The sequence below is a fragment of the Hipposideros armiger genome, unplaced genomic scaffold (genome assembly GCF_001890085.2).
Source record: "Hipposideros armiger isolate ML-2016 unplaced genomic scaffold, ASM189008v1 scaffold_0, whole genome shotgun sequence".
In the NCBI taxonomy this organism is placed as follows: Eukaryota; Metazoa; Chordata; class Mammalia; order Chiroptera; family Hipposideridae; genus Hipposideros; species Hipposideros armiger.
In genome coordinates, this window is record NW_017731350.1 from 2,855,540 (window position 1) to 2,879,933 (window position 24,394).

At 42.0% G+C, this 24,394-nt stretch overlaps 1 protein-coding gene across 1 annotated transcript in view; it reads right to left on the reverse strand.

Annotated features, from left to right (window-relative positions):
* Positions 1–24,085, reverse strand: part of DRC1 (dynein regulatory complex subunit 1) — a 46,509-nt gene extending 22,424 nt beyond the window's left edge. The window contains exons 1-8 of the mRNA XM_019658967.1: positions 23,852–24,085; positions 21,912–21,999; positions 21,507–21,539; positions 14,652–14,741; positions 9,864–9,986; positions 6,723–6,950; positions 5,870–6,007; positions 4,965–5,104 (exon numbers count right to left, since the gene is read on the reverse strand). Coding sequence (XP_019514512.1) covers positions 4,965–5,104; positions 5,870–6,007; positions 6,723–6,950; positions 9,864–9,986; positions 14,652–14,741; positions 21,507–21,539; positions 21,912–21,999; positions 23,852–24,006 — 995 coding nt within the window. The 5' untranslated portion in view covers positions 24,007–24,085. The remainder of the gene's footprint in view (positions 1–4,964; positions 5,105–5,869; positions 6,008–6,722; positions 6,951–9,863; positions 9,987–14,651; positions 14,742–21,506; positions 21,540–21,911; positions 22,000–23,851) is intronic.
* Between the last annotated feature and the right edge of the window lie 309 nt (positions 24,086–24,394).

A 24,394-nucleotide genomic window follows, 5' to 3' on the forward strand; every position in this document is an offset into this window, starting at 1 on the left:
CTCTCTCTCTCTCTCTCTCTCTCTCTCTCTCTCTCTCTCTCTGTCTCTCTGTAACTTTCTTTCTTACTCAAAAGATTGTAAGTTCATTGAGGGCAGGGACTGTATCTTGTTTATCCTTTAGCTTTGCACAATATAAATTCACAATATTTGTTAAATAAATAACTCATATTTTAATTTTTTGTGATTACTATTCTGGTATTAAAAGTAACAGTTCCTAAAGTTGAACTACACCAGTATACAATTTTAAATGAACACATAAGGCCCTTAAAAACAAAAACAAAAACAAAAACCAAGAAAACATTTACTTCCTGCATCAAGTACTAAGTTTTTCTAGCCATTTTGTTTTGGGGTGGTGAGCAGAGATGGTAAATCCCTGAATGCAGAATGTTTATAGACTTCCCTTTGCTCATTAATAACGTGACTTTACTGGCACTAAGCACTTGGAAAGTACACATTCCTTTCTCTCTCTCTTTTTTTTTTAGTTCTTCTACTTTACCCATCAAACCAAATCTATGTGTATCATTAGATCCTTTGCAAAAATTTTAGTTACATATTTTAGAACTCATACACTGCTACGAATTAGTTAGAAAGAGCAAATTTAATGTTGAGGTGCATGCCATATGTTCTTAACAAAAATCAATGCTACTTGACTTTAATGTGTAGTGTAAGTACAGCTAAGAGGCGCTTTGATAAAGTTCAAGCTACTAAAATGTTGCACATATTACAACATGGGTAGCCCCTGACTTGATTACTTCTTCCCAGTTAAAAGGTATAATGTAGTACAGTGCACCCTTGGTTTCCATTCTAATACAGGAAAGAACTCTTATGCAGAGAACTGCTCACTTTCCCACTCTGAATGTCTCCCTTGGCCCCGCTCCCAAGTGCCCACCCTCCATCCGGACGGGGGAGCCACAACAGCCAGGTTTCTCAGGCTCTCTGCCTCTCCGTCCCTCACCTTCTCAGTCTTACTTCGTCCCCAACCCCTCATACTCTCCCCACATCCCATCCCAGAATTTTTTGGCTTTGTTCAAGCATTTAAAGATTGAATTAAGAACATGAGGTTCCACTCCTACAACTCAATAGCCAAAAAAAATAAGTCACCTGATTAGAAATTGGGCAAGGGATCTGAATAGACATTTCTCACAGAAGACATACAAATGGCCAACTGGTATATGAAATCACCAGGGAAATGTAAATCAAAACTACAATGAGATTTAACCTCACACCTGTTAGGATGACTATTATATTATCAAAAAACAAAGGACAACAAGTGTTAGCAAGGATATGGAGAAAAGAACCCTTGTGCACTGCTGGTGGAAATGAAAATTATTGCAGCCACTACAGAAACGATATTGAGATTTCTCACAAAAAATTAAAAATAGAATTACCATTCGATCCAGCAGTCCCAATTCTGAGTATATATCCAAAGGAATTGAAATCTGGGTCTTGAAGAGACATCTGCAGTCCCATGTTCATTGCAGCATTATTCGCAATAGCCAAGACATAGAAACAATCTAAATATTGAGCAATGGACTAATGAGTAAAGAAAATGTGGTATATACATACAATGGAATATTATTCAGCCTTTAAAAAGAAGGGAATTCTGCCATTTGCACCAATAGGGATGGACCTGGAGGATGTTAAGCTAAGTGAACTAAGTCACACACAGAAAGATATACACAATCTCACTTACATGTGGGATCTAAAAGTCGTCAAACTCATAAAAGCAGAGAGTAGAGTTTGGTCCCAGGGGCTGCCAGGGGCTGGGGGTGGGAGAAACAGGGAGGTGTTGGTCAAAGGGTACAAAGTTGCAGTTATGTAAGATGAATAAGTTCCGGAGACCTACTGTGGAACTGAGAGCCTATGATTAACAATACTGCATTGTATATTTAAAAATTCGCTATGAGGATAGATCTTATATTAAGTGCTCTTACCACAAAAGAAAAACAAAACAACAACAACAAAAAAGAACATGAAGTTCCATTATTTCACTGTGTGAGGCCAACAAGTCTGTAGTTTTGTCACATGAATGATCATGGAACCAAGATAACTTCAGAGAGCTTGACAATAGCCATTTTCATTAAAAGTGTAATGTATGCAGCCCGCATCTCTAGTGCTGCTCCATTACAGAGCACTGTTCTTTGTCAGTAACTCTCAGTTCCATGACATTAATATGAGAAAGGCTGAGGAAAATTCTCAAGACTGGTCAAAATACTTGTGGTCTAATGGCATTTTTTATTTAACCTTATTATATAAAGTTACAAGAGGAGTAAGAACGGAAATTCTACCAAAGGCTATGGGGAAAAGCTTAACCTAACATGCTTTTCTAGGTACAAACTGAAATTACTAGACTGGGCTTGAATGTTAAGATGCAATTATATTACATCTAAATGTAATTAGGAATGCATTTTTTAAAATCTGATATTGAAACACAGAATCCTAGACTTAGAAAGAACTCTGGGACCCAGAAAGACTAACCTCCTTCCCACTGCAGGAATCCTTCAGCATTGAAGACAGACACGGTTATTCAGCCTTCGAAAATCTTATGAGATAAAAGACTCTGTGTTTTTGTGCAAAAAAATGAAAATGGACCACCTACTTACACCATATACAAGAACAAATTCAAAATGGATTAAAGACTTAAATGTAAGACCTGAAACCATAAAAATCCTAGAAGAAAAAATTGGTAGTAAATTTGCAGACATCACCCTCAGTAATATTTTTACTGANGTTCGGATCCCACATATGAGGGCCAGTGACACTGCCCTCTACAGCTAAGATGCTGAACAACAGTTCAACCTGGAGCTGGGCTGCCGTGAGTCGCCAGCGACAGCGTAGGCTGCAGCCCGTGCTGAAGTGGGTTGCCGTAAGCTACCGTGTGTGGCCAGCAGCCAGCGTGAGCGGCCAGCAGCTGCCGTGAGTGGCTGTCCAGAAGCTGGCTACTGATCTGCCTCGCCTGGGAAGAGCGCAATGATGGTGCCAACTTGGGCCAGTGAAGCAATGTTCTCCACAACTAGACTAAAGAACAAAAGGACAGCAACTTGTCAGTTCCCCTTCCCCCAATTCCCCAGCACTGTTCCCATCCCCCAATTCCCCAATAAAAATCTTTTAAATAAATAAATAAATGAAATGAAACTATAAATGCATCATTGGAAAATGTGGGAAAATTCCTTTATAACCTCAGGGTGAGGAACGCATTTCTATGAGTCAAAACCCAGAAGCCACAAAGGAGAGTACTGACAAATTCAACAACATGGAGATGTAAAATATCTGCATTGCAAAAATCCACAAGCAAGGTCAAACAGCAAACCATTTAAAAATATTCACAATTCTTATAACAAAAGGCTAATCTCCCTAATATATAAGGAGTACCCTAACAAAATTGATGAGAAAAGGACCAACAACCCCAGTAGAAAAGTTAATGTGGTATATTCATATATAATATGTAATTCATAAAGAAGACAATACCACATGACTCATCTACATATCAAATTATGCCTAATATAATGTACAAAATGAAAATACATTCAGATACCATTCTCACACTACTGACAAATAGCCAAGCCGTGGGGAGTTAGGTACTTGCATACACTGCTGTTGGGAGCATAAATCTGTACAAACCCTAAGAACAATCTGGCAATATCTATCAAAATCACAAATGCATTCATTCCTCTAAGGCACAGTTAATCCTAGCATCACTAATGGTGGATTAAATAGATAACATAATGTCTTCCATTATGATGCAACTTGAAGCACACACTCTCACCTATGACATACTCTGGTCAAAATATGTAAATTGATCCGTAAGTCTGCAGCTATAATTTACCATTTAAAGGAAATATGGGGCCAGGGAAACAAGCAAATGGAAAAATCCAAATCCAGAAAGTGGGATATTCTGTAAGATAAATGGCCCAGGCTGTTGAACAAACACCTGGTTCTACAACCCCAGCACACAAAGACACCAGGAAAGAATGTAAAGTAAGTATATAAGTAACATCTTAAAAAGGAGGTTGGCAGGTGGAGGGGTGGGGGAATCTTGGCAAATCAGAGAGGCTTAAGGAACTTAATTTAATAATCTGATGCAATTCCTGGTCCAAGAGGAGATACTAGTTTGGACAAACCTACTGCAAAGAGTATCGTTGCACAACTGAGGAAATGTGAATGTGATTCAAATACTCAGAGGAAATGCAATTTACTGAAATGGAAAGGTGAAGGTTGCTGACTTTTTTAAAAAAGCCAGATTACAAAACAATAGTTACAGTAGGATGTCATATCTATGTGTGTATCTCTCTACCTATCTATGTAAAGACATCCAGAAAGATACACACGTAATCTCTGGTGGGAGGAATGTTGTGTCTTTAAGTTTTTATCTCACTTTCACTTGCGACACTTTCCAGTTTTCTATAATGCACTACTTTCTATAATAACAAGATACTTATGTTGATATTATTTGCAAAAGCAAAAGTTAGAAGCAGTCTAAATGTCCATCAATAGGGGCTGCTTAAGTAAATCATAGTAAATGATTTTACCTATGAAATTTACCTTAAATAAATCTATGCAGTAGAGCACTAGGCAGCTTAAAAAATAATGTGACAGCTCTATAAACTGGTCTGGATACATCTTCAAGATATAGAACTGTGTGTATGGAATGCTATTACTTGTGTAAAAGCAGAGGGGGATGAGGATATTTATGTGTGCCTGTATATCTATAAAAAAGTTCTAGAAGAAATAAATAATGGTTACCAGACAAATGGATAGGAGGCAGATTTTTCACTGTCTACATTTTTCTAGGAGGTGGGGGAGGGTGGAACCAGTTGAATGTATTGTCTTTTCCCAAAAATTCTTTTAATGAGAGTTGGTTATATTTTTAACTATTCCTACTCCTATTGAAGAGCAGAGCACACGCCCATCCCAGCTTCAGCCTGGAAGACCCCAGGAACAAGGTGTCCTGCGTGCTAGCTTACTGATTGATCTTCCTCTTCTGCTGTGACTTAATCACTGTGCTTTCTTCGTCTCTCTTCTTCAGCACCTGGTAGTTGTACTCTAACTTCTCTTGGTTTAGCTGATAAGTTGCTTTCATTTGCTGAAGCTGTTGCTCAAGAACCTAAAGTTAAAGTTTAAAAACATATAATATTAATTGGTCTTGGTATGATGGGGTATACCCAAGCATCCCCGGTAGTTCATTCTGGAGTCCTATCGGAGGAACCAGAGGCCAAGTGCGCCACCTGAATCCTTAGAAAATCTATCATTAGAAGCAAGTTAAAGGACAACCAGAAAAAAACATATAAATCATTCAACCGCAAGCTAAAGCCTACATACGTATCTGAAACCTAAGAGATTATAGTCAGCACTTTCAAGTCCAGCTCCCCCTGGTAATCTGTCCCAGACCCTTTAGAGCAGCGGTTCTCAACCTTCCTAATGCCGCGACCCCTTAATACAGTTCCTCATGTTGTGGTGACCCCCAACCATAAAATGATTTTCGCTGCTACTCTATAACTGTCATTTTGCTACTGTTATGAATCATAATGTAAATATCTTTTTGTTTTCCGATGGTCTTAGGCGACCCCTGTGAAAGGGTCGTTCNAGTTTACCTGTTTATTGTCTAGCTGTCTCCTACTAGAATACAGGCTTCATCAAAGATTTTGTTTTGTTCATGGCTATATTCCCAGCCCTTGATACAATGCCCGGCACATAGTAGACACTTGATGAATATTTGTCGAACGAGTAAATAAATTCATGAAACCCCATTGCAGAGACAGAAATCAGAGGACCAAGATATCTGGGACCCTCCTTAGATGGTTAGGACAGACCCAGCTCTCCTCCCAGGGGGCCTCCCAGGGTAGAAGGCAGGCCTTTCACACCCTCTTACCTCAATGTGATGGAGCTCCTGACGAAAGGTTTTCATTACATTCTTTACTTGTTCTTCCATCCTGTCCAGGAGCAGGCAGATGTCATCTGATTGTTTCTTCAAATCCTTCACATACTGGTCATCCTTTGTTTTTAACTCCTAGAAAAGAGCATGTTGAAGATTGGTCACACACTGAGACAGAAGCAAGAGGTGCGACGCACATCCACCTGGCCCCCTCTCATCAGCACCTGTGACCACTAGAAATTTTACAGCTGGACAAGGAGAAAGTGGCTACAGAAGGGTGTGGAAAGGCCCGGGAGAAAGCACGGGCAGATGGCACAGAGTGGGCTTAGCTCCGGGCACAGCTCTGAAGGAGCATCACCCGATCAAACGCTCAATCCCTATTTCCTGCAAATCTCCCTGCAAGCTCCCAGGAAGCCCTGGGTGTACCAGCTGAGCCAACTTCTATTCCTTACCTAAACACATAAAATCTGAAACAGCACTTGCTACAAAAAGTACCTCTTTCTCGTAGGAAGCCACTCACTCTAAAATTACTGCACAAAGACCTTTCTTTCTCCTGGTGAAAAGTTGATGCAGCATTCTGAGTCCTTTTCTTTTTTTTTTTTTTTTTGCTGAGCCATCCTGTCACCTGTTGGCAGCTCAGCTCGGGCCAGACTCGAACCACTGTTGCTCAGAGCTCAAACCTTTGAGCGAGCTCTTAACCAATTGAGCCACTCAGCCGGCCCTGCAGTCTGAGTCCTGACGTAAGGCCTCCACATTTTTCCTTTCAGGAAAAGCAAACCAATAACCAGCCCAGTTAAATGCCCCCAGCCAGATCCCACTTGGCAGGGACCGAGTGGCCCAAGCCTCTTGCCTGCTGTAGCTCGCTGATCAGCTTGTTCTTGTCTTCTATCAGCCCAGCGCAGTGCACCTGCTGGGTGTTGAGCATTTCCCACAGCTCCTGGGGGATCGTCTTCTGTTTGCCCTCCTCCCACTTGGCGCTGATTTCATCAAATTTGTCCTGGCTGGTCTTGACTTCGTTCTCCAGCTTTTCAAGCCTGCAAATACAAACATTCCGGCCATGCCAGCCCAGCTGCGGATGCTGCCTTTCAACAGAGCAGGCAGGTCCCTCGGAGTCTATAATACAGGGCCCAGCTACCAAGCACTGCTCCAGGTATACCCACCCAAAACTGAACCAGGCTCTGAGAAATCTTCTTTTAGTTTAATGGTTGACTATAAGGACCTGAGACCAAATAAACAAAGTGACACATAACAAAAACAGATCGACAGTAAAGCTATACATTCATACACATACACATGCACACACACATACATATGGATCAAGAGTCCATTTGTCACATACTTCTGAATAAGATGGTGACACACAGCAGTTAAGTACTTGGTCACTGGAGTCACATAGCTTGTGTTCAAGTCCTGGCTTTGCTACTAACTCTCAACTTTAGGCAAGGTGCTTAACCTCAGCAAGCCCTATTGCTCTCATCCATAAAATGCAGTGTCTACCTTCATGTGGCTGTTGTCAGTTGTCAGGATTAAACAAGATGATGCTCAGCACAGTAGTTACGTAACAAATGGTGCTCATATGATTGTCATTATCAGCATGACCGCAAGTGACCACTCCGCTCCCAAAGTATCAGTAAACGACCAGTGGAATGTACAAATAGGGAAATTCCACCATTAGCAATGGGAAATCGGGATGGTCTTTCCAGAAATTCCGAAGAAACTGTGTGATGGAGTATTTTGAGGATGGGCCCTGATTCAAGGAAGATCTTAGGGCTGAGCTGTGAGGCCCCTTCTGAGAACAGGGGGTAGGGCATATGCCAGAGACTCCGTCCCTACCCTCACAGACTGTCTTTCTATGAGATTGTCCCCAAACAAGAGTGCAAACCCCCCCTGAGGACAGGAGTCACAACTAATCTTGTGATCCCCTTTCACCTCCCCACCTTCCAAGAAAGGACACTTAGTACATATTAGAATTCAGTTGACTTGTTTCTTCAAAAAATGAGAAATAGTCATCAGGCCATCTTTCTAAAACCTACCTTTATCTTCTAACTCTGCCACTTACACCCTTCAATTTTTCTTCAATGGCTACAGGACGAAGCCTAACTCCTTGACATGGCACTCAGGCCCTGACACAAACTGGCCCTGCTGTGGCCCAATTCAATCTGATACAGCCCAAGACAGTCAGTGGGAAGTTTCAAGAATAAAGTCACGAATTGCATATGGGTAAAGGTGGTAAAGTTGCCAATGGGGTAACTACTTAAGCTGAACAACTAAAAATATTGTTGTTAAAATCGTACTGTGTATGTATATGCTGAGATGGGCTAAAAAATGGTCAACTGGGTTGCTTTTCTAATTGATCTATATAAGATATTGCTGGGCAACCTGAGACCCGGGAATATGGGTNAGAGATATAGAGGAACAACTGATGGCTGTTAGTTGGGAGGGGGTGGGGATGAGGGAGAAGGGGAAGGGGTTAGACAGCATAAATACATAACTACAATATTGCCACAGGGACATGAAAGACAGTTCGAGGAATATAATTAATAATGTTGTAAATATTTTGTAGGGTGTCAGGTGGTCACATGTCTTGCTAGGGAGACCGCATGATGGATGGGGAAGAGGCTTGATCACTGCACTGTACACCTGAAGCTGATGTTGTATAATATTCTATGTCAACTATAAGTGAATATATATATGGTCAAGGGACGTGGAGTATAGTGTGGGAGTGGAGTCAAGGGTGTTGTAATAGATATGTATGATATTGGGGGGAAGTGGGGCGGCAGATTGGGGGAGGGGGGTTGTCATTTCGAGGGGTAAAAAGTATAACTATTGCACTGTGTTGTACAGCTGAAACTAATTGTAAAAAATGTGTATTTCATAATAAAAAATAATTAAAAGAAGAAAAAAAAAGACTCTGTGTTTTGAGAGATGACCCTTTTCTATATTACATAGTTCCAACTATTAGAAAGTTCTTCCTGATGGTGAGTCAGAATCTGCCCTACAGCAATGTCCACCATGAGTAAGGGGGCTGTTTGGAATAATGGGAAAGATACAGGCTCTAGAGCCAGACAGAACTGGGTTTGAATCCAGGGTTTACCATTTACTAGATATGTAGCCTTGTCTCTGAGTCTCAGTTTGCTAGCATATAAAATGCTATTAGCAAAAACAATGCTGAATATTTTCATATTACTTGAAAATTATGTGCTACACATCTTTTATATCAGTAGAATTTACAATAAATTATATAAATTTATTACATACTAAAGGTGAAGGGATTAAGCCAGAAAAGGTGAAGGGATTAAGAAGTACAAATTGGCAGTTACAAATTAGTCACAGAGATGTACAGTATAGGGAATATAGTCAATAATACTGTAATAACTATGTATGGTGGCAGATAGGTACTAGTCATACCAGGGGATCACTTCATAAATTATACAAATGTCTACCCACTAGGCTGTATACCTAAAACTAATATAATAGTGAATGTCAACTGTAATTGAAAAATTTTAAAATATATTTTTTTAAATGTTTAACCTTCAAAAAAAAAATAAAAGTTGTTAGTAATTTCTCCCTTTCACGTTAGTGTGAGGATTAGAGATACTGAGCATTAAGTGCCTGGAATACGGTAGACACTCATCAGATGGTGGCTGTCCTGGCTCTGGCCCTCTAATTTGCCCTGGGGACATTTTCCCTTTGCTCAGCTAAAATGCACAATGCTCTCAGCGATTCCTCGCATGTCACAGTTTCCAGATTCCTTCTGGCATCTTGGCAGTTCTCCACCAGTGTTTTAAAAAAACAGCATTTTTCCATGTGTGTCTTGTACGTGAGCTCCTTCAGATATGGTCATTTCAAAGCAAGCAGCGCATTAATAAATATTGGTGGAGTGGACCAACTCTAGAATGTTATCAGCAGGCGCTGCGACGAAACATCTGGCTGCTCTCCGTCTGCTCTGCCACCCTTCTGCTCCAGCTGACAGACTGGACAGCTGACGTACCTGCACATCCTGCTCCAGCTTGATCTTAATCAAGTTGTACTCTTCGCAATCCCATATCCCCTGCTTGTTGAGCTGCTTCTCATAGTCCTCTGCTTTCTTGATGCGGTTCATAAGATACTCCAACTGAAGGCAGAAGAAGATGAGGGGGAAAGTCAGGCCCTGTCCCTGCCCTGACTCGCGCCTTCGGGTGGCCTGACGAGAGTGACACAGTGGAGGGACTGCAAGTGTCATGACTCTGGGAGGAGTCTCTCAGACCTCAAAAGCCCCTACGATCCAAGGCTTTGTGTTGCTTACTGGGGCCCACCCTCCAGAAACTCCAAGAGGAATGCTCCATTAAGAAATTAAGCACAGGGAGGTGTAACGTACAGCATGGGGAATGTAGTCAGCAAAACTGTAATAACTATGGATGGTGTCAGGTGGGTANACCCCCAAAGGGGTCGCCACCCACAGGTTGAGAACCGCTGCTTTAGAGATATAAGTCACCCTGCTAGAAATGCCGTAAAAGTTAATATTGCCACAAGAACTAGCAGTGCTCCCACTCTGACCTTCTGGCTGGCAGTGTTAGTATTTAGCAAACCATGTTCATTTTAAAGGAGGAGAGGCACAACCATCCTTATGTTTTGGATTCCCATTAGTTGTATTCATTCAGCAAATACGGAGTGCTTAACATGAGTCAGACACTTTACTGGGTGCTGCTGGGAAAACACTGGTGATAAAGGCACAGTCCTGCCCTATTTAGGAGAGGGACAGTTAAAGTGCTGGTGATAAGAACTAAGGTGGTGGGTGGGGGGATAAGCACAGGGTGATATGGGGCCAATGACAGGAGCTCTTCCATGGCCAGGGCTGGGATCCCTGAAAAGATGGCATCAGTGTGCCTGAGACCTGGAGAATGGGTAGGAGTTACTTGGGTGGTCACCTGAGAGGAAAGAAGTCTAGAGAGATGTGCTCTGGGTAAACCCCGAACAGTTTAAGTTGTGAGGCATGAGGCAGGGGATGGTTGGACATGAGGCTAACGGAGCCCCAGGGCCTGGCCAAGCCAGGAATTTAACACTTTATCCTGAAGGCAATGGAGGGCCACTGGAGATGTTAAGCAAGACAGTAGAATGATCAGTCTAGGTAGTGTACAAAGATCACTCTGACGCTGGTGACAAAAAGATTACAGGGGGCAAAAATTTCCTGAGTGTAAATGCAGGAAGGAGGGTGCAATTAAGTGTAATGGGATCTTGATAGAGACATGTGACATGCTCTTTTAAGCCTCCTTCCCATGTCCCCCCAGACGAGGCTACAGACCTTTGCAGAGGAATCAACAGAGGAAGTGATTCCAGGGAACTATCACGACCCACCCTGGAGTCATCCTCAAGGAGGGTAACTGGCGAGGAGGTGAGTAAAGGAGAATAAAGGCACTGACACATTATCAGAGGGTGAGTCATTTCTATGTTCCGTGTGGAATCCAGTGACTCCCCACATTGTAACAAAGGGAATCAGTGATGAGTGTCCTACGATATCTATTCTTTAACAGCTGGTCAATAAAGAACCATATTGGTCACTGGGATGACTAGGTGTACCTCTCAATTTCTCTACTTGTTTAGTCAAATTTTTAATTACTTTTTCTAGTTATCTACTTTTCTTTGTGAAAACTTTTCCTGATTGTGAAAGTAATATTTGCTCATTGTAAATATGTAGAAAGTACAGTAAAAGGAAAGAAGACAGAGAAGGGGGAGGAAACACTACCCATAATTCTACCATCCAAAGGCAACTTCTGTTAACATATTGGCATGTTTTCTTCCAGTGTTTTTTACATGGCTGAGATCAAATCTTACCTACAGTTTTATAACCAACTTTTCTTCCCTAGCATTACAACATGTTAATTTTCCATGTTAGTAAAGTTTTGGTAACATAATTGTAACGGTACAAAATATTTTTATATAATAATTTATCATGTATGAAATATACATGCTATGTTCATCATATATCATATTTTACTATTTCCTCACAGTTGTACATTTATATTGTGCTGATAATTTTCAATATTATAAAACAATGCTGGGAACAATTATATATAAAACTTTTGGGGTGTTTTGTTTCTTTCCTTAAGGCAGATTCACAGAAGTGAAATTACTAGGTCAAAGTCTCTCAATAAATTGCTTTGCAAAGAGCAATTTATAGTTTACAGTCCCACTGGCCATGTGTGCAAGTGCCCCCTTCACCACACCCTGCCAGTCCTGAGCATTGCACAGGTCAGGTCAGGCCAGGAAGTCCTAGTGCAGGCCCAGCCCTTGGGCGGGATGCTTGGGGTGGGGCAGAGAGCTGCTGGGAGCTGCACCCAGCTTTTCCTGAGCATGATTAAAATTTAATTTCGAAATTTCTGACATGAACAACATCCCAAAGGGCCTATGGAAGATGCTGACAGTATAGCCTCATTTTAAGTGCAATTATCCTGGCTGGTCCCAGGCTGAGTAGCTTTCAGCCCTGTACCCCTCTAGGATGGCCAAAGGTCTACTAGGGAAAGGGGCTCTCAGCAGCTCTTCCTGTCAAGTCGCAACGATTTCTGTCCCCATGCTCCAAATGAAACCAGCCTGACTGATCCTAATGTAACCAGCCCTGGACATTGAGGAGGTCGTTGGTCTATGTGAAGTGGCACAGCACAAAGTCCAATAAAAAAGCTCCATGTTGGATGGTGACAATCTGAGGATGTATGGACACTCACAGAGACGGAGGGTCTCCAGAGCTGCTCGGATTTGGAAGGACAATGAATGGCTGTTCCAGTTTTCCTGGGGACGATCATCCAGAGCCCTGAGACCCAGAGTGCTGGGATGTCTGCTCTGATGACGTCCAGGGACCTCCTCCTTCTCATAGCTTTGCAATAAACCCCTGTCACTATGATGGCATTTCCCAAATGTACTTGACCATAGAACAGTTTTCATATTTATAACACAGCAAGAGCATGTGCGTTCAACTTCTATCGTGTGAACTTTCATGTCAATTTCACTCTTTGAGGCAGATTATTACATAATAATAACTATGTAAATGGACTCTATTTTTCCTACATAATACATCTTGAAAGGAAAAAATATCACTGGCATCACTTTTTTTCTTAGTTTCGTGAAACTACCACTAGTACCTCACCTAGCTGAACGCAATTTACAAAACTCTGAACTAACTAATTAGGTCCTGTGATGATTTCCTAGGCAAAAAACAATTATAGCCTGTCACCTGATTGTTTTAATTTACATTCCTTCTCTTCTGCGTGCAGTTGAATACTAGCGATTTATTTTCTTCTTCTTGTGGAAAATGCTGTTTCTTCTTCTTCCCTAGAGTACTCGTATGTTCTTAGAGGACTGACAGCTGGAGGCATCAGCGATGCAACCTGCACCACAGGCTTCCCTTCACCAGATCATAGACCAGCCACTCCTTCCTCTCAACTCTGTCTCAAGACAACCTCTGGGGCTTCAGTTCTTGGCGGTGCTGTTGGCTGAACTTATAGAACTAATAATAGTCTTGTGCCTCTTACAGTACAGAGGCTACAGCAGGCAATCACATGAATTACACTACTCATTATTTGTTTGCAACACTTATGCTTCCCATAATTTTAGTAATGGTGACACAATTGTTAATTATCTCAGGTTTTGATCTCAATATATAGCCACCGTTCTTGATGGTCATACAATGAATACAGTTTTATATTTTTAAATTGTAATTGATTTTGTAAAATGTCTCTGCTTATTATTCAATCATCCAAAGATATTTTGCAAATCTATACTTTATGTTCTGAAGACTAATGGCAAAACATCATGTTTGGTTTTCGTGAATAATTTATAAAGATTACAGTCTTACCTACCATGAAGCCCCTCAGTGTTACAGGTATGGCAGGGGTTGACGAACCCGTCCCTCCCTTACCTGGGACAAGCATGAGCTTCTCCACAGCTCCTTGGGAATGCCATCTCCTGCCCACAGGCTCAGAAAACCTGCTGCCATCAATGCCCCAGCAGAATGGGGACTTAAAATCGCCTTTCCTTCTGGCCTTCTCGACTGACTCGAGAGATCCCATGGCCTCTTCATCACCAATCTCAATCCTGGGATGGGACCTGGACTCCATTTTGGAACCACAGACTGACAATTTCATACCCAGCACACGTTNAAAAAAAAAGAATAGTAGCCCTTAACTGAGTTTAAAATATTTTCCCCCAGCTGTCATCTGTATCTTAACTTTGTTTATAATGATTTTTGCCCTACAGAATTTTTTTAAATATAGTCAAACATATCTGTTGGTGCTTTTTTTTCTTTTATGTCTTCTGGGTTTTGTCTACATAACAAACTTTTCCAGAAGCATATCAGGATACTTACCCTGGGCCTAGCAATACTAAAGACATCTATTAAATTAAAATTTTTAATTTTTTAATTAAAACCTTATATTTTTAACATGATGACTTCTTCAGAATAGTCTATTACAACCAAGATAAGTATTACAAATGGGCCCTGCTTTGTAGGAAAGTGTCACAGATCAAATATTCAGAACTTGGTGGGTCCAGGTCTCAGAGTGGCTGAGGCCTGGCTTTGAGGGAAGGCCCAGAAAGGATCCTTTGGACCTCAGTATGAGCATAGTCTCTCATCCCCATTCATTCTGTCCTTTGCAAATAGAAAAAGTAATAATAATAAAGGAAATGTTCACTTAGCTATCCCTGCCATAAAACCCTCACTGTTTTACCAGAAATATTATTCAGAGGCAGCAATGCTCCCAGGGGTTTCCAGGATTTAAAATACTCTCTTTTCTATTGCACTTCACCTTACCTGGCTGGAGGGCAAATGATTATGAGCTCGGTATTTGAGGAAGAAGTTCACCAGTTTATACAAGTCGTCCTCACTTTCAATTCCAAGGGCCTGGACAAAAAACAGAATTGACATTGAAACACCACATCAAGAAGAGTCCACTGGCTCCAGAAGTTAACAGATCCTCAGCTCCCGAGAGCAAGAGGCTTGTCTTGCTCCCTTCAGCATCCCTGGCACCTGCCATGGCCCCAGAGCAGAGGGCANAAACTGTTAAATAAAATATGTTCTGTCCTCTTACCTTGACACCTTGGTAACAACTGAGAAGCCCTGGTTTGAATTCAGACTGTATCTCAGAGTGAACTCTGAGGTGGTGCCAGTCTCTAGCCTCCAGCCCACAGCCCACCCCATTCCCTTTCCATCCCCACCTTTGTCCTACACCATGAAGGGCTTCACATGCAGGTGTATGGATTTCCCAGACTGCAAACCCAAGCTCCATCTACACCCCTTGGCTATCCATCAGGCCCAGAGGTTGCTCAACTGTGGCCTCACATGCCCTGAACAGGACAGGCCCTAGGAAGAGGCCCATGCAGGCCTTGAAAGTGTGCTCAGAACCCTTTGAGCTGGGAATTTGGGGTTCTGTGGTACACAGAGAGTGACCTAAAGGGGAAACTTAGGCTCTGAGTGAACTTGAGGCAAGTCCATTTGGGGGGGGGGCTGCATCCGGAGGAAAGCCAGAGCAAGACACAGGACCCTCATCACCACTTCTATTTAACTGGAGGCCTATCTGGTGCAATAAGGCAAGAAAAATAAATAAAAGGTGTAACTATTGAACAGGATGAGATAAAACTGTCATTTTCAGGTGATATGATTATATATGTAAAAAAAAAATAAACCTACAGGCAAACTATTAGAATTAAAACGTGAACTTGAAAAGATTGTTGGATATCAAGTCACTACATAAAAATAATTGTAATTTTACATATCAGCAGTGAACAATTATAACCTCAATAAAAAGTATAAAACATTGCTGAGCAAAATTAAAGAATATCTAAATAAACGTAAGAATATTTTCCACTCATGGGTTGTAGATCTCTATATTAGTAAGGTATTAGTTCTTTCCCAAATTGATCTACAAATTCAACCCAATTTCAATGAAAATCCAGGCAGGTTTTTTTGGTGAAAATTGACACGCTGATTCTAAAATGTATATGTCAATGCAAAGCATCAAGCATAGCCAACACAATCTTAAAGACCAACAAAGTTGGAGGACCTCCCCTACCAGATATCAAGCCCTGTCATAAAGCTACAGGTATTTAAAAAGTGTGCAACTGGCATAAAGACAGACAAGTAGACAAGAACAGAGAATCTAGAAACAAACACACATACATGATCACCTGATTCGCAACAAAGGTACACTGCAATTCTGTGGAGAAAGGGTGACCTTTTCAATAAATGGTGCTGGGTCAATAAAAAGGCATATGGATTTTTTTTCATTGCAAGTTTTTATTTATTCAACAAATGTTAAGTGCCTACTACATGCTAGGCACTGCCCTAAATGTCATCCTAAATATAAAATATTGAAAAGTCCTGGCTAGTTTTTTTCTCCTCAGTACTTACCATTGTCTAACATACTAATGTTTCATTTTCTGTTTCCCTTCTATTTTCCTTCTTTTCTGTAAGCTTGTTTTGTTAATGGTTCTATCACTGGGGCCTAGAACAGTGCAAGACACTCAATAACATTAATATTTTCTGAATGACTGAATACATGCTCTTTCAGCCCTGGTCACTTTGACTTATTTATTGGCTTACCTGGTAATGGGAATTTGGCTGAAATTGCCTGATACAATCAGCTCAGGTGGATCAGAAACATTCCATTTCTTTTAAGCCCTGTTATTTCAATCAAGTGGTTTGGGAGCAGGTAACACCAGTGCCACCTTGTCTGGGGTGTGGGTAGTGACTGTCAAGGGGCTAGGGCAGGGCTGACAGTAAAGACTGAAGGTTGGGGGAGTGGAGGTTCTGAAGCTAGAAAGGCCACCAAGAGGCTGTAGAAAGTCACAGAACAGGTGGGAGTCCACACACTTCAGGTAGGCTGCTGGGAAGAAATTGGAGCAGCTCCAAGAACTCAGATATTGTGGGCTCAGTTCCAGACCATCCCAATAAAGCGGGTCGTAATAATCTTTTTGGTGGTGGAGGGTCTTGCCTTCAATATGTGAAAAATGCAACCTCTTTTCTGCCTTCACAAAACTGATTTTATAACTTCTATTTGCCTTAGAGGCTGCCTCAGTCTTCATTTCCACTTCATTTTCCCTGGATGGCATACTGGAAGCAGGGAGTAGGGCAAAGAGAAAGACATGAAGGACCTTGATGGCCGAAAAACCAGGAGGTAGGTTCTCAACCACCATGGTGCCACCTTCCCGAACCACAGAGTGTTGGGGGAAACTGGAAGGCCAAATTTCTGCACGTCACCGTGTCTCGGGGTGCCTCTTCTATGGATTTTTGAAAACCTTGAGCCCTACCTTTATAAAAATCAATTCCAGATAGATTATAGGCCAAAATGTAAACAGTAGAGCCATTCCAGATAGATTACCAACCAAAATGTAAACAGTGGAACAACTCCAGATGGATTATAGACCAAAATGTAAACAGTAGAACAGTTTTATTCTTCCAGTAAAAGAAAACATGGAAGAATAGCGTCATAAACTTGGAGTAGATGAAGATTAAACAGGAAACAAAAAGAATTATCTTTAAAAATGATTAATAAGGTGCAATGCCAAGGGCAGGGGCCCCTCCTGCCCAGGTCTTAGGGCAGAACTGGTTATTAACACCTTGATATTGAGGAAGGTAACATTTTTTGTATACATTTCTTCTTGATGCCAATGCGTTTCATGACTTCAGTTTCTAAGTGAAAGGAACCTTGAAAAGCTCCTTTCATCCTTTTGGTTTTACACTCAATTAAAGAGTGCTCAGGATGAACTGTATATCAGCATTTTCAAGATTATATCAATATAAACTATAACAGCATTTTCAAGATTACATATAATGTCCTTTTTATCCTACACAGAAATGCTCAGAGATCAATGACCCTTTAGATGAAGAAACCCAGGTACAAAGAGGTGACATGACTCATGTAATTCACAGTAAGCAACAGATCTGGACTGAGAACCCACAGCAGCTCAATATTCGTTCCACTAATGAAATATCTTATCCTTGACACAGTGCAGTACTGGTTATTCAATTGTCTCTATGTATCTCTATGCTCTATAATATTTCACAGTAGCTTATTTTTTCTCCCAGTATGTATATTTCAATTTCTGCCAGAAATGATCTCTCTCCTCTCCACTTTTATAAATCCCACCTATTTTTCTAGCTCAAACCCCCCTTTCTCCATATAACCTTCCCTGATCAAACCAGCTTAGTGAGAAATTTTGCGTATCTCAATTCCGACGGCATCACTGTCTATGCAGTTCATGTCACAATTAATTAAATGCAGCACTTTGCCAGGTATGGCTTGCTGTTTTGAATTGGTGTTTTTAATCCCTCCAACACCTCTTGTTCCAAGTCCTTTATGAAATATCCCAGGAGCCCCGTCATTGCCACGGGAGAGCGATCGATTTTCTTTTTAGTGTTTATTAAGTGATGCACTGCTCCACAGGCACACAATGAGGATCTCACTCTCACAGAGCCTACAGTTTCATTGGGGAGAGTGTATGCCACACAGTGAAATAGTCATACAAGGCANTACAGGTATTTAAAAAGTGTGCAACTGGCATAAAGACAGACAAGTAGACAAGAACAGAGAATCTAGAAACAAACACACATACATGATCACCTGATTCGCAACAAAGGTACACTGCAATTCTGTGGAGAAAGGGTGACCTTTTCAATAAATGGTGCTGGGTCAATAAAAAGGCATATGGATTTTTTTTCATTGCAAGTTTTTATTTATTCAACAAATGTTAAGTGCCTACTACATGCTAGGCACTGCCCTAAATGTCATCCTAAATATAAAATATTGAAAAGTCCTGGCTAGTTTTTTTCTCCTCAGTACTTACCATTGTCTAACATACTAATGTTTCATTTTCTGTTTCCCTTCTATTTTCCTTCTTTTCTGTAAGCTTGTTTTGTTAATGGTTCTATCACTGGGGCCTAGAACAGTGCAAGACACTCAATAACATTAATATTTTCTGAATGACTGAATACATGATCTTTCAGCCCTGGTCACTTTGACTTATTTATTGGCTTACCTGGTAATGGGAATTTGGCTGAAATTGCCTGATACAATCAGCTCAGGTGGATCAGAAACATTCCATTTCTTTTAAGCCCTGTTATTTCAATCAAGTGGTTTGGGAGCAGGTAACACCAGTGCCACCTTGTCTGGGGTGTGGGTAGTGACTGTCAAGGGGCTAGGGCAGGGCTGACAGTAAAGACTGAAGGTTGGGGGAGTGGAGGTTCTGAAGCTAGAAAGGCCACCAAGAGGCTGTAGAAAGTCACAGAACAGGTGGGAGTCCACACACTTCAGGTAGGCTGCTGGGAAGAAATTGGAGCAGCTCCAAGAACTCAGATATTGTGGGCTCAGTTCCAGACCATCCCAATAAAGCGGGTCGTAATAATCTTTTTGGTGGTGGAGGGTCTTGCCTTCAATATGTGAAAAATGCAACCTCTTTTCTGCCTTCACAAAACTGATTTTATAACTTCTATTTGCCTTAGAGGCTGCCTCAGTCTTCATTTCCACTTCATTTTCCCTGGATGGCATACTGGAAGCAGGGAGTAGGGCAAAGAGAAAGACATGAAGGACCTTGATGGCCGAAAAACCAGGAGGTAGGTTCTCAACCACCATGGTGCCACCTTCCCGAACCACAGAGTGTTGGGGGAAACTGGAAGGCCAAATTTCTGCACGTCACCGTGTCTCGGGGTGCCTCTTCTATGGATTTTTGAAAACCTTGAGCCCTACCTTTATAAAAATCAATTCCAGATAGATTATAGGCCAAAATGTAAACAGTAGAGCCATTCCAGATAGATTACCAACCAAAATGTAAACAGTGGAACAACTCCAGATGGATTATAGACCAAAATGTAAACAGTAGAACAGTTTTATTCTTCCAGTAAAAGAAAACATGGAAGAATAGCGTCATAAACTTGGAGTAGATGAAGATTAAACAGGAAACAAAAAGAATTATCTTTAAAAATGATTAATAAGGTGCAATGCCAAGGGCAGGGGCCCCTCCTGCCCAGGTCTTAGGGCAGAACTGGTTATTAACACCTTGATATTGAGGAAGGTAACATTTTTTGTATACATTTCTTCTTGATGCCAATGCGTTTCATGACTTCAGTTTCTAAGTGAAAGGAACCTTGAAAAGCTCCTTTCATCCTTTTGGTTTTACACTCAATTAAAGAGTGCTCAGGATGAACTGTATATCAGCATTTTCAAGTTTATATCAATATAAACTATAACAGCATTTTCAAGATTACATATAATGTCCTTTTTATCCTACACAGAAAAGCTCAGAGATCAATGACCCTTTAGATGAAGAAACCCAGATACAAAGAGGTGACATGACTCATGTAATTCACAGTAAGCAACAGATCTGGACTGAGAACCCACAGCAGCTCAATATTCGTTCCACTACAGTGAAATATCTTATCCTTGACACAGTGCAGTACTGGTTATTCAATTGTCTCTATGTATCTCTATGCTCTATAATATTTCACAGTAGCTTGATTATTTTTTCTCCCAGTATGTACATTTCAATTTCTGCCAGAAATTATCTCTCTCCTCTCCACTTTTATAAATCCCACCTATTTTTCTAGCTCAAACCCCACTTTCTCCATATAACCTTCCCTGATCAAACCAGCTTAGTGAGAAATTTTGCGTATCTCAATTCCGACGGCATCACTGTCTATGCAGTTCATGTCACAATTAATTAAATGCAGCACTTTGCCAGGTATGGCTTGCTGTTTTGAATTGGTGTTTTTAATCCCTCCAACACCTCTTGTTCCAAGTCCTTTATGAAATATCCCAGGAGCCCCGTCATTGCCAAGGGAGAGCGATCGATTTTCTTTTTAGTGTTTATTAAGTGATGCACTGCTCCACAGGCACACAATGAGGATCTCACTCTCACAGAGCCTACAGTTTCATTGGGGAGAGTGTATGCCACACAGTGAAATAGTCATACAAGGCAGAAAACTATCCAAAATGAAATGAATTCCACAGACAAAAAGTGCTCAATGTTTGAATTAAAGAAGTTCAGCCTTGGCTGCAGAGGCACTCACAGAAGGGTTGGGACTTAGATGTTCTTAAAGTGTGGGAAGGTAACCTGATTACAGGTGAGGAGAAAAAGGAGGGGAGAGGAGGAAAGGAAAGGGAGGGGAGGAGCTTGGCATTCCAGAAGGTCAAAGGCACAAAGCAGGAAGAACCAAGCCCCAGGAGAGTAACTGGATGGGCTCAGCCAAAGTGGAAGGCCCAAATTAGGTAACAACGGGAGAGAAAATGAGAGACACAATGAGGACAGACTACAAAAGGCCTTGAATGTCAAGCTAAATCATTTGGACTTTATCCTATAAATAAATACCATTAAAAGTGTATGAAGGCCGGCCAAGTGGAGCGATGGTTAAGAACTGGCTTGGGACGCCAGAGGGCCCCGGTTCGGATCCCACATATGAGGGCCAGTGACACTGCCCTCCACAGCTAAGATGCTGAACAACAGCTCAACCTGGAGCTGGGCTGCCGTGAGTCGCCAGCAACGGTGTAGGCTGCAGCCCCTGCTGCAGTGGGTTGCAATGGGCTACCGTGTGTAGCCAGCAGCCAGCGTGAGCAGCCGTCCAGAAGCTGGAGACTGATCTGCCTCGCCCAGGAAGAGCGCAATGATGGTGCCAACTTGGGCCAGTGAAGCAACGTCCTCCACAACTAGACTGAAGAACAAAATGACAGCAATTTGTCTGTTCCCCTTCCCCCAATTCCCCAGCACTGTTCCCCTTTCCCCAATTCCCCAGTGCTGTTCCCATCCCCCCAATTCCCCAATAAAAAAATCTTTAAAAAAAAAAAGTGTATGAGCAAAGAAGAGACAGCATCATATAAGAAATTACAATATGAAAGCTCAGTCCTAGAGAACTCCCCAAATGGGAAAGATTCAAATTCAGTTCCGCCTAGGAACAGAAATAGAATCTCTATTGCGACTTCATCTCAACTGAGTTTCTTCCAGTCTAAATATGAAAATCATGACATCACACCCAGCCCTCTAGCCTCACAGGACTGACAAGACTCATTGGCTACCCAGTTCATACCAGTCTGCTTTCTTCTTTCTGTTTATAGCTCTTGCTTTGATCTTCCTCACTCTCTTTTTTTCCATCTAAATATTCTCCAAGCGCTTCCCTGTAGTGGAAAACAGTAGAGAAACTGAAGTTATTTCTAGTGCTTAAAATCCATATTTAAAGTTTCCACAGTACTTCATACCATATACAAAAATATACTCCACATGGTTAAAAATGTAAATATAAAAAAACACAATCATAAAACACTAGGAGAGAGAGAGAACACAGGAGAGAGCCCATCTTAGAATAAGACCAAAGTTAGAAAATAAAAAGATTGAAAGATGTTACTTTCTAAAATTTTTAAATTTTATCCTTGAAAGTCAAGGGATAAACTGGTTAAAAGATATTTGATAAAATTTTGCTCTCTATAAAATAGAAAGGGCTCCTTCAAATCAATACAGAAAAGACAAAATACCAAATAGAAAAATTGGCAAAGAATGTGAACAATTTACAGAAGAAATACAAATGGCAAATAGACATTTGAAAATATGTTCAACTTCACCTATAACCAGAAAAATGAAATTGAAAACACTGTGAGGTATCATTACTTTCCTAGCAGACTAGAAAAGATTTTAAAAGTTAATAATAACATTTTACTCACACTCACAGGGTCATGTTAATTCTTCTGATCTCTGTCAAAATATAGTCTGAATAGATCCGGACCATCTGGATATCTCACAGAATGTCACACTGATCAATCACATCAGGGTTAGCAAACTATATAGCCTGTGGGACAAATCTGACCCACCTGTTGTCGTATGGCCCACAAACAAAGAATGAGTTTTATATTTTTAAATGGTTTAAAAAAAATAAGATCAGGATGAACAGGCAGAGCACAGAGGATTTTTAGGGCAGCAAAACCATTCTGTACAATACTTTAATATAATAGTGGATACATGTCATTATATAGTTGTCAAAATCCATAGAACATCAAGAGTGAAACATAATGTGGACTTTGGGTGACAATGATGTGTCAGTGAGAGTCATCAGTTGTAACAGATGTACCACTCTGGTGGGATGTTGATAGTGGGGGAGGTTATGCATGTGTGTGTGTGGGGGGGTAGGAGGTACATGGGAAACCTCTGGCCTTTCCACTCGATTTTGCTGTAAACCTACCACGGCTCTAAAAAATGAAGTTTATTAATTCAGAGGGACAAAAGAATATTTTGTGACACATCAACATTACATGAAATTCACATTTCAGTGTTCATGAGTCAAGTTGTGTTGGACCTCAGCCACGCGACTTTGGGCCCGTTGTATCCCATGGCCAGCAGACGAGACGCCACCGTCTTGGTAGGGCAGCTGACCCTGACCAGCAGGACAAGGTGTAAGTGCTATTGCACAGCGAGGGCGTTCAGGAATTCAGGGCACCACGCAGGTGCCTCTCGGTACCCCCCTTATGACAGTCCACGGTGCCTGTGAATGGATGGTGCGGGACCCTGGTCTGAGAGGGTAAGGTTCTCGGTCTCAGACTCTTCACGAGCGAGGGCTTGTGTCACACAACCAGATAAGCCACTGAAACCAGAAAAGTAGTAGCTGAGGTCCACTGGATTAAAACTTGTGGCTGGAAGGCAGGCTGGGAGGAAGGACAGACAGACCTCTGAGGGCAGGCCAAGCATCGCCCGCATTTTAGTGTACTGCCCACAGTGCCTGGTGCAGGCGGGCAGTTAACACAAGCGCTGAAGACATTATTGTTTCCGTCTGTGACTTGACTAGTGCGTTAAATGTTTTAATATTTCGTACTTCGCTTGCACCTGTTTTCCACCTCATCAAGAAACAAGGCCCGCTCACACTTGGGGCACTCCGGCCCCTCACCGCAGGGGCTCCAGCCCCGGGCAAGCGCTCCCCTCAGCCCGCCCTGCCTCCGGGGCGCCCCAGGCGCTCCGCGGCGGGCCCGCCCACGCCCCGCTCACCGCCTCCGGGCTTCCAGGCGCGCCGCGATGCGGAGACGCCGGGCCTGGATCCGTTCCTGAGGGTTATCGGAACGGATCGAGGGCCGGAGAATCGAAGTGGCGAAGTGCTCCTCCTCTTTCTCCTCTAGGATCCCCAGGGGTCCGGACGGATTCATAGCGGTCTCCTCCCCAGGCAGCTCCGCCCGGACCACCGCCACCCCGCAGCCGGGTTGCTAACAACAAGCAGTTACCAGGGAAAAGCAGGCACCTGACCCGCAGCGGAAGTGATGGCGCGCGCAGTTCCTTAGGCCCCGCCTACCGGCTTTCAGAACGTGGTATCCCAGCTTTGGGCTTTATCTGCGGTTCGGATGTACTGCCTTGAGCCACCTCAAAGGCCCAGTCATATTAGCGGAGGCCGGAAGACTACAGAGCTGGATCAAGTTGTAGTTCATCGCTTTACAGATGATTAATTCATCGTTCACTCACTTATCAAACGAACATTCCTCAAAATCATATTCATTAAATATTATTGAGCACCGCTGTGCCAAGCGCTATGCTAAGAGG